Source organism: Nannospalax galili, unplaced genomic scaffold (assembly GCF_000622305.1).
Source record: "Nannospalax galili isolate Female #2095 unplaced genomic scaffold, S.galili_v1.0 scaffold45, whole genome shotgun sequence".
Lineage (NCBI taxonomy): Eukaryota > Metazoa > Chordata > Mammalia > Rodentia > Spalacidae > Nannospalax > Nannospalax galili.
In genome coordinates this window covers 4,285,627-4,296,847 of record NW_008355775.1, presented here as the reverse complement: position 1 = coordinate 4,296,847, position 11,221 = coordinate 4,285,627, and the positions used below count along the sequence as shown (strand labels likewise).

General features: G+C 39.2%; 1 protein-coding gene and 1 pseudogene across 1 annotated transcript in view; one reads left to right on the top strand and one right to left on the bottom strand.

Moving 5' to 3' along the window:
- Zcchc9 (zinc finger CCHC-type containing 9) overlaps window positions 1-5,671 on the top strand; it is a 10,661-nt gene extending 4,990 nt beyond the window's left edge. Inside the window, exons 3-6 of the mRNA XM_008853313.3 lie at window positions 1,579-1,729; window positions 1,957-2,049; window positions 3,843-3,911; window positions 5,393-5,671. Coding sequence (XP_008851535.1) covers window positions 1,579-1,729; window positions 1,957-2,049; window positions 3,843-3,911; window positions 5,393-5,511 — 432 coding nt within the window. The 3' untranslated portion in view covers window positions 5,512-5,671. The remainder of the gene's footprint in view (window positions 1-1,578; window positions 1,730-1,956; window positions 2,050-3,842; window positions 3,912-5,392) is intronic.
- On the bottom strand, window positions 78-906 carry LOC115067704 (annotated as a pseudogene).
- Window positions 5,672-11,221: the final 5,550 nt, after the last annotated feature.

Sequence of the window (11,221 nt, the reverse complement as noted above, 5' to 3'; positions counted from 1 at the left end):
TATATAGTTTAAAATAGTTTATGTATCTGCCATCTTTGATTAGAGTTGATGTTCACATTCACTGCAGCAGAAAAATACTCTCCAAATTGCTTTTACCCTTCAAAGCCAATTTAAGTCAACCATTTTACTAGAGGCAACATGTCTATAGAAAGCCAAATGAGATCTGGTGCTTTTCTTCCTGTAAACTGTCAGAGACATATGGTGGCCACAATTGCAAGATCTGTCCTCTCCAAGTAGGCCATGAGTTCACTTATCTTTCTTTTTCCCTAGAAAGTTAGAGCTATGTTGAGTCCTACATTCCTGTAGAACATAACTTGGGCCATTGTTTCACAGTACTGAGAAACTTCAGGAAAAAACCCACCTGAAGAAACTGAGCCAAGCATTTAACCAAATATGTTGGACTTATGAGGACCTCATTTTCCGAGGCAGGTGACCTTCATAAGCCAGTGCATGTTATTTGCGATGTCACGGTTCCCATTTGTAGGAGACTCTTATCAGAATTTGGAAAGGAATAATAAACTTTTTTTTTCTTTCTGACATGGTGCATTTTATATAATTTATCTGGGCTTTTCACACTTTGCCCAACTGTTTTATTTATGTAAGCAGCCAACTGTTTTGGTGATTTCATAACTTTTGTGTTCTTAGTGAAATTATTGATCTTATGTCTGGTAAAATGTGTGGGATGATCTTCAGTCTTATTACAGAAGCTCTGTTTTTTAAAACATTTTGGGTTTCAGATGCCATGATCTCTTAACTACCCATATTGCGTGGTACTTTGGCCCTCCTAGTACTGATAAACCTCGGCTCCTGAGCTAGCGCCACTCAGCCATTCAAGCACAGCTACATGCCTAACCTACCAGGATGGCTCATGTTTTATAATCAGAATCATAGTTGAAATAGAAACATTTAGCCCAAATTTATTCAGGTATTTCAAATCTCAAAATACATATATTAATTTGAGTAATCCTTTTTATAGCTTCTGTCTATCTTCTACAGAAAACTTCATTTTTTTTTTTTCTGGTGTAGGCATCCTTAGTAAAAGATGTATAATCCATATTCAATTCATTTAAGCAGTTGTCCCCTACAAAGCTATAAATGACTTTGTGTCTGAGATTAATGGATTGAAAATTTTCAGAAATACTTAAGACCTGATAGAAATGATATCTGTAATTGTTTAGGAATGTGTAAAGCACTTTTTTCTACAAGTAAAATATTTTGTTTTTTTTTTTTTTTTTTAAGAAAGAGCTAAGTAGGAGCTGGAGAGATGGCTCACTGGTTAAGAACACTGGTTCTTGCAGAAGACCCGGGTTCGAATCCCAGCACCCACATGGCAGCTAACAGCTGGTCATAACTCCAGTCCCAAGGGATCTGACAGCCTCTTCTGACCTCTGTGGGCATTGCACAACACAGGTGCACTTAACTACATGCAGGCAATGCACATAAAAAAGATAAATAAAATTTAAAAAAAAAGAAAGCTAAATAACTCTAAAATGAAAAAATATAAAGATTTTTTGATAAAAAAATTAGTAAAATCGGTAGAGTAGTTTTACAGTGAAGAAATTAATTTTGTTTTCACAGGTTTGTTTCCATTGTAGAAAACCGGGCCATGGAATTGCTGATTGCCCAGCTGCTCTTGAAAATCAGGATATGGGCACTGGAATATGTTACCGCTGTGGGTCCACAGAGCATGAGATAACCAAGTGCAGAGCTAAGGTAGACCCTGCTCTGGGTATGTTCTTTCAGTTTCTTGTTTGAGGGAAGGGGAAAGTAGCCATTCAGTAGCAACTGGGTATCGTTTTTGTTGACAAAATTTATTGTGAACATGCTCCTTAATATTTTGAAATCATATGAGATTATATAAAAAATGTATTTTCTATATGGAGTATTGTTTAAGTAATAGGAATTGTTTGACTTGTCAAATACATAATAAGTTAACGGGAACACTGATTCTTACAGGTGAATTTCCTTTTGCAAAATGTTTTGTTTGTGGGGAGATGGGGCACCTGTCCAGATCCTGTCCTCACAATCCCAAAGGAGTCTACGCTGATGGTGAGTGTTGTTCCCCTTGTGATGAGATGATATGAGTCATTGCTCAGAGTTGTGATCTAGTTTACATTTTTAATCAGTTTTAAAATAGGTTCTTGGATAGATGAAACTTTGAGTACCTTTATCAAGTACTGTTCTGTGTGAGGCTATTTGTATAATGTAGTTTGATTTATTAATAAATCAGAAAAAAATTTAAGGTATGTCAGTTATATTTGCTTCAGCGTTATTTGTGAGAGTATGTTACACATTTTTTTGGTGTGTGTTTAAACACAACAGAAGCAGAGAGATTATATTTCAAACTAATGCAAGATTTGAAAAATAGTGTTATGTGTTTAATGTCATCCCAGCACACTGTGTTTCACTAGAGAGCATAGTATGTGCTATTCTGTTTTGTTGTCATTTTTGTTTCTGAATTTTTTTCCTTCATAATTATCTGGGTGGGTTCAATTTCTTATCTTTAACTCTGGCAGTGTCTTAAGAGGCTACAATAAACAGTTACATCTAAAGACCTGCAGGAGGAGATTGTCATCTGGCAGTGTGATGGCTGCTGCCTTTGGGGTCTGGGCACCTGTTGTGTCATGTCCTGAGTCCTTCCTGGACAGAAGTGCAGTGTATTAGCTCTTAGACTTATTCAGACTTTGAGTGTAGTCCCAACACCAGCTCCCCAGCTGTGGATCTTTGACCAAGTTATTAAATTTCTCACCTCAGTTCATCATCTGCAAAATGGAGATGAGGAAATTAGATTTCATTGTTCTAAGATGTTATTTTTATCTGAAATCAAAATGTGCGTTACCGTTGGTGGGTCCTACATGATTGACAACTTTTTTTCTTTCTGAGAGATAAGTGAAATAATGACACAGCTTAACAGTCAGTGGTGTCTAGATATGCTCAGTTTGGGCTTTTATGTGTTTTAAGATAGATGTGTTTTATTCAAGTGCCTCTTCTGTTTTTCCTATGGTAGATAAAAGAAGCTTATGCCTGAAAAGTTGTCTAATGAGCAAAACTGGCTTTGCATGATCAACCATTGTGGGTAGATTTTTTTTTTTTTAAGCAAAATGAGTAGATTCCATAAAGTGGGAATTCATCCAGGTTTGTAATCTGTGAGGGCATTTTCCCCATGAGCCACTTTATATAAGCATGCTTGTAAGAAAGCCTGACCATTGTGTGAAAGGCCCATTGCAGAAACCATGTTTTTTAACTCAAAGTCCTGGAATGTTGCTTAAAATAGACAGATGGGTGTGTCTGTTTGGGTTGGAGGGCCTGGCAAATGGAAGGCACTGAAACAAAAGTTAATTTCTTCCCTTACATAAATGATTACCCTGTCTGATTTATTTAGTACAGCAGTGGTGATTATTAATCTTTTGGGGTTATCATTGGCTATCTGAGAAGTTGATGAAGAAAACTGACAGCCTCCTCAGGAAAAAAAAAATGTGTCTGCACACAGTTTTTGTTTGTAAGTGAGGCGTCCACACAGCCTTGACTATCCTGTCTAACCATGAAGAAGATCTGGATTTGTGTGCCAGCACTCTTGGGCAGGTGCCTTGCATCCCTCGTCTCTGCTCCTCCCCTGAAGGTCAGGTACAAGAAGGAGGGGCTTCGGACCATTCAGTCCTCTGAAGTTAAGGGGAGTGAAGAATGAGTTATTAAAAGGAGTGGTGGTACCCACGCAGTGTCCTGGCTTCCACTGTCTTCACAGTCAAACAGATGTGAGGGCCAGTAAGATAGGAAATTGTTTTGCAATATTAAAAACACCGTGTCAGTATGACATAGTATTCAATGACTTTGTTCTTTTATAGGTGGTGGTTGTAAACTTTGTGGCTCTGTGGAACATTTTAAGAAAGATTGCCCTGAAAATCAGAATTCAGGTGAGCTTCTGGGCCTCTTGTCTAGCAGGGGTGTTCCTCTCTGCGCTTGCTGCATATCTTTAGTAAAAGCTCACAGTGAAACTACTGATCTTAAGGCAACCTGCTTCTCTACTGTGACAGGACCTAACTCCTTCCCTGTCAGCACGCAACACAGTATGAATATCACTTACTATTCTTGGGTGGGGAAAAGTAGCCAGTAAGCTGTAGAAGACCCTGTTTTAAAAAGCATCTTACGAGCTTTTATATTTGCTAAGTAATGAATTAATTTTATGAGAGCTTATTTTGCTACTTAGTAAAAAGTACTGATTCTTAAGAAAAAACTCCAAATATGAAATTAATTTGTAGCATTCATAGACCTAAGTATCCTCATGTGCTTTGCTTTATGTGTTCTGAAATGATTCAGAGTTGATTGTAAAATATAACATCTGCCTAGTTATATTTTTTTCTAGTGAAATATTAGCCTTGTTCATCAAAAACTTTGTAAATGTTCACTATTACCCGTAGCAGACTTTTAAGGAATTGGAAACCATTTCCCTTAGTTTGTGTGAATTAGAATGGTAATAATCATGTGTTAAAGAAAGCAGAGAGGGCTGGAGAGGTGGCTCAGTGAGCATGAGACTTGTGTTTAATCCCCAGAATCGACTGAAAAGCACTGGGGGTGGTGGCACATGCTTGAAATGGCAGAGTTGGAGAGGCAGAGTCAGGTGATTTGGTGAGCTCCAGGCCAGGGAGAGACCCTGTCTGAAAAAACCAAGGTAGATGGTGCTTGAGTAATGGCACCTGGTTGTTTTCTGGCCTCCAGACGCCTGTATGCATGTGCACTCACAGGAACGTACACACCAGAAAATAAAAAAGAAACACAGTAGGATACCCCAGTAGTGTTTCTTAAAGCAAAAGCACATTTCTTGTTTCATATAGTCAGAGCTCTATCCTAATAAGTCTACCCATTCTTACTTCTAATGCTTAAATGTGAAAACTAGCAGTTCTTATTTACAGTCTTGTCTGGAAGATTGTCTTTGCTGACACTGAGAGTGAAATGATGAAGTGGGATTTGAATTCTCCCTCCTGGGAGGATTGCTACTTTCCAAATGACAAGACTGACAAGCAGATGTTGTATAATTTCACAGGTGGAATCTCATGCATTTAAAACTGGTGCTTCATAAGTCTTACTGTTTACAGACTCTTGGAATTCATTGACTCTACAGTGATGAACTCTGGGAAAGAATGAAAGAGCTTTCAAATCACTTTGTGCATTGCAAAGTAGCTACTGCATTTCGCTAATTGGGATGAGAAATTGCCGATGGTACTCTGAAATCAAGGGTTCTAATCAATTACAGAATTGCTCACTTTCCTGCAGTGATGGAGTCTTCCCTCCTTGTGATTATTCATGTCAGAGCTAGTTCCTTTGCCAAACCAGTATCATATAAGTGGAGACATTTAATGACTGGTTTTTATATCCTGATTTTTCTTTTCCTCTACAGATCGAATAGTCACAGTTGGTCGCTGGGCAAAGGGAATGAGTGCAGACTATGAAGAAGTTTTGGATGTGCCAAAACCACAGAAACCGAAAGCAAAAACACCCAAAGTTGTTCATTTTTGAGAACAATTAGCACTGATGTTAATTATCACCTCATTGTTACTTTCCAAGTTAGAGCTGGGCTCCTTCAGGCAATCCTGTATTGTAGGCACGAAGCTGAACTCCATGGAGTCAAGTGTCCTGTGTTCTATCAAGAAGTACTTCTGCCACATTGGGAGAAAAATCACTGAAGAAAAATAATGGGGTGAATAACTGTACCCGCTAGACAACATATGTGTGTATGTATATATGTGTGTATTTTGTTATGTGTGTTGAGACAGATTCTCATTATGTTGCCCAGTCTGACTTCGAACTAGCAGTCCTCTTTGCCTCAGCCTCCGGAGTGCTGAGATTACAGGCATGCTCCTCCATGTCTAAGAACATAGCTTAACAGAGAGAGTTTAAACATAACCAGGTGGCTGTATACTTGATTGGAGCAATCATCTCTGTAAAAGCCAAATTATGCTTTAAAATTGACTACCCCTAAATAAAGCAAGTTGCTTTGCGTTTGCGAATAAGTAAATTTTTGGTTGTATTGTTTTCTTAACTCAGAATTCAACTTATTGTAATAGAAATTTATTTATATGTTTGCATAAAACCTCCTATTTTAAAATATTGAATAAAATTATATTTGCTATTTGTTTGGGTCACTCTAGTCATTGTTGCCATCAGTGTAACAGTCCTTTTGGAAAAAATACTGTTTATAAACCCCTAATGGGGATAATCAGGGATCTGGTTAGTTTTTGAGTTTTGATACAAAGAATTAGAAATTATTAATGCTAAAATTAAGCTCTTTTTTGCCTTTGATTTTTCAAGAAAGAAATTCAAGCCAAAAATCAATGCGCAGTATTCAGACAGAATGACGGCACACGGCAGATTGTGTATCAAACTTGCGCTTTGTTTGCATGCTGTAAATGAGTCAGGGTGAGATGGAAGTATCCATAATAGAGTTAGAACACTAATCAGAGACCCATTAGTTGCTTTGTCTGATTTGATGAATACATGCATAGTTAATACATATATTTTGCAAGGCTTGACGCTGCCATTGTGCTGTATAATGGAGTGACTGGTAGTTTGTGTGTTTCATTTGAAATTTTACCTGATTGAATCCATTTGTAACTAAAGGAAACAGCTGTGATTAGTTACTGATGCCTCAAAAGCTAAATATTTACCAAATAAGAAAAGACACACTTTTCTCTGTTTTCATGTCTGTACAACTCAACCGTTCTAGTCTTAATAGGAGCTGTTCTTTATTTTCAGTGAGGGGAAAAACATAATGACAAAATACTGCTCAGCATCCCAGAGCTTACAGAATGAGTGCCACTTAAAATGAACTGCAAGCCATGCGCCTGGAGGATAGTAAATGCTGCCTTCGTCGTATCATTCTGAGCTCAGACTTCCCCATCCCAACAGGAGCAGAAGGAAAGCACGTGGCTCTCTGAACAGTCCTCAGTGGCCATGCCAGCGTCCAGTTTGTCTTTCTTGGATCACTTTGTTTATATTAACACTATCAATTAGGAAAGCAGTCAAACCAAATGATAGGTGCTATAAGCAGTATTTTCAAAGTGCACAGATGCTGAAAGGAAAGTACCGGAGGCAGATAGGCTGGGAGACCTGAGTGACTGGATGGTCCTTAGCTAGAGTGCCAGAGAAAGTTGACGTTTAATATGTCTACTCAGTATGTACTTCCTAAGCATGGGGATCGTGTTGGCGTCTAAAGACACGTGCATTTGCAATGAGTGGGACTGAAGAGTAAAGCTAACAACTTAGGAAAAACATCAGAAGGATATTTTATTACAGTCTCAAAATATTTTATCAATAACCCTAAAAGTTAGCTAACACTTTGCCTCTTAGGCCTTTCTAACATTCTGTTGGATCACATGACCAAACCTGGAGGCAAGCAGTAGAAAAGAACACTTCATGGAGGTAGGGATGGCAGTAAGAGAGGGAATATTTCTGAAAAATAATCTATATAGACCATTAGGAGATGTTGACCTTTCCTCTGTAATATAGGGAACTCTTCACAGGTTTTGAGGAGATGTGACACGATCAGAGTCTAAGCCTAGAGTAAAGACAAGAGAAAGAGACAAGAAGGTAGATGAAACCCAGATGAGAAGATGGTTTTTTGGGTCAAGATTGAGTGATAAAATTGATATAAAATGGTCAGGTTCTGATTTTATTTTTAAACATAAAGTTCATAAGATATGCTAGAGGGAAAGGGGGAGGTTTATGTACAGAAAGGCAGCAGAATTAAATGTTTTAGAAATACTGACTTTGAGATGACTATGGTCTTAGTAAAAATTCAAGGATGTAGTTAGATAAGGCTCATACAAGTTAAGACAGGAGACATTGGGGCTAGAGAGTTGTCTCAGCAGTTGAGAGCACTGGCTGCTCTTGCAGAGAACCCAAATTTGAATCCCAACACTCACATGATGGTTAACATCTGTAACTCAGTTATAGGGGATCTGACACCCTTTTCTCAACTCCTTGGGCATTGCATGACATGGATGAACTTGCATACATGCAAGCAAGACACTCATACACAGAAAATAAAATATTCTTTAAAAGACTGGAGATGTAGATGTGGTAGTTACTGCTAAGCAAATGGCTTTAAAAAATTATTGAATATTGGGGGGGGGGCGCACTGGAGACATGGCTCAGGGATTAAGAGCACTGGCTCTTAATTTGATTTGATTTTCAGCAACCTCATGGTGACTAACCACTGTGACTCCATTTCCAGGAGAATTCAATACCCTCTTCTGAGCTCTGTGAGCACTGCATGACACAGGTGTACTTACACATATCCAGACAAGACACTCATGCATAAAATATTTTTAAAATTGAATTTTTGTGCATTTCATACATCTTGATCATATTCAGACCCCCTCCCCTATCTGTACCTCCCATTGTCCCCTTCCCCCCTGGGTTCCATGCATTCTGTCATATATATTAAAGTCTATAGAGTCAAGTTTACATCCCCAAATATCCTTCAGTGTTAGTTCATCCACTGGAACCTGGTCAGCATATTTAGCATCACTTCCTTAAAGAATACCAACTCTCCCTTACCCAGCAGGGATCAGCTGCTAAGCAGTGATCAGCTCCTTGGCTAAGGTTGGAGCTTCTTACCCATTTCCCCACTTCTATGGTGGTTTTCATGTTTGGCTTGAGTTTGCATGGGTCTTGTACATGCTGTCACATTTGTAAGTTCCAAGCTGCCTGGAAAACTTTCCTTGTGGTCATTCACCAACCCTGGGTCTTACAGTCTTTCTGCCCTGACTTCTGCAAGGTCCCTGAGCCCTGTGTGGCAGAGGTTTGATATAGGAGTCCTATCTAGGAACGTACACTTTGCAGTCTTTTGTTCACTACATTTTGGCCAGTTGTGGCTTTCTGTGTTAATCACCATCTGTTGCATGAGGAATATTTACTGGTGAGAGTTGAGAGATGAGTTAGTAGTCTCTCTGCCCCCGTTCCTCTATATTCCCTGAGCCTCAGGTGTACAAGTTGCACTATAGATGTGTTACTTAGGACTGGGCATATCATAGACACTTATTCCCTGCATTTGACCAGTTGAGGAACTCTAATTGTCTCTATCTGTTGTCAAAAGAAGCTTTTTTTTTGATGAGTGGTGGAAGCTATACATGTCAAAGTAGTCCAGAGTCTCAGGCAGCTGAGCAGGAGGGTACCTAGGCCCGAAGAGGGAATGGGGACAGTGTGGGGAGGCTCTAACTAGCTAAGCAGAGTTTCAGGTGGCTTTTAAAGTCCTGAAACAAGTGGACCAATAGAGGAATAGTGGCAGAGGAGAGGCCAGGAACAGAGCCCGAAGGTAGACTAAGATTGATAGGTCTGGTAGAAGAAGAAGAGTGTAAGAGGAGCCTTTTGAGAGTCTGGTTAGTGAGTAAAAGGAAGTCTTAAGTGTATGGCATAATGGAAACCAAGAACAGAAAATGTGAAAAGAAGGAACTAGTCAACTTCAGGGAAGACTGTTTCTAGCTAAAGAGCTTGGGAATAGAACCCACTGATGTGGGAATAGGGAGACTATAGATGGTCCCAATGAGAGAGCACTTTGTGTACAGCAGGGGCAGGAGGATAGTTAGATGAATTCCATGAGAATGTGAGAATAGAAATAGCATCAGATACAGTGCTGTCTTGCTTTGTTTATCGTAAAAGTTGCTTGTGACTGTGGGGATCCAGAAGAGGAAGGAACTCTTGATGCAGAAGAACAAAGGAACAGAAGGAAACAGGGAAGCTCTGGAGAAGGTAGGAGATATTGTTCTTTGCCAAGGGTTGGAGGGAAACAATGAAGTGGGTGGTGCATATGTAGAAACATGAGAAGATGGCTGCCTAGTGCTTTGTATCTTCTCAGCGAAACAGAGTATTTCTAAAGTTTATGCTCTGAGCAGTGCAGGAGACATGAGAACTTTGAGGCTATGCAATAGGAAACATGAAGGGAAGGTTATCAGAGCCCTGAATGTCCTTTTGTATCAGTGGTCAGAAATCAGAAGTGAAACCAGTCTGCAATTTCCAGATGTACAATATATAGATAAAGTTGCCTGAACAGTTTTACCAAAGTTGGGGTTTTGTCAGAGAAGCTGAGTGGAAAGAGAGCTATAGGTAATTTCCAGGGAATAAATGTAATAATAAATGTAATAAATAATAAATGTAAATTTATTCCAGGGAATAAATGTAATAATATTTCTTGGAATCTAAACTAGAGAAATTAAGAAGAGAACATGGACATGAGGGATAAGTTGTTAAGTTATACAAATATTCATCCTATTCTGCTTTTAAATGTTTCCAAAACATGCCACAAAATAGGAAGTGAAAGGTGGCACCGGGTGTGATTTTTGTATGGCACTTCATCCTTGCAGGCATCAAATGAGAAAGAGACTCCCCAAATAACACAGGCTATTGCCACAGCCCTTGGTTGCCTCCCAGAACTTAAAAGGTAAGACCTTATTGCTGAAGATAGGACATACTTCAGACACAGGACTTGCAGCAATCAAGCTGGAACTGACCTGGAAGCCTCCTCCCTGAAGGCTAGCTCTCGTGGTATCAGAGGATACTACACAAGCTACTAAGGGATAAAAAAAATCAATGATCTAACCCAGCTGTAAAGCGTAATAACCACAGCAATTACCAGAGCAGCAAACCAACTCTATTGGTGCAGCAGTAGCACTTTTATCTTGGGGATAATCAAAAGTTATCTAATTGGACTTAAGGCTGGCTCAGTAAAAGGGAACTCATATGTGGTAATGTAAACATAACCAAATACACATAGCTGGAAAAGTCATAGATCCTGGAAAGAAACCTTTGTCTATTACATCCCTAAACAAACACAATTTCTTACTGATCTAAATATGCATCCTTATATTTACAGGCAAGTATACCTCTCACCATTCATCAAAGAAGCTTCTTTTTGCAACAGATAGAAACTATTAGAGAGTTCTACAACTGGTCAAACGCAGAGAGTAAGTATCTTTGAGATGTTCAGCCCTAAGTAATACCTCTACAATGCAAACTTGACACTTAAGACTCAATGAACATAACGGAACAGGGGGCAGAGAGAATACCAATCCATCTCTCAACTCTCACCAGCAAAGCTTCCTCATGCCACAGAGGGTGATTAACACAGGAAGCTACAATTGGCCAAAATGTAGAGAGTAAGTGACTGCAGAGTGTGTATCCCAGTACAGGACTCATATATTAAACCTCACCCACCCAAGACTCGGGGACC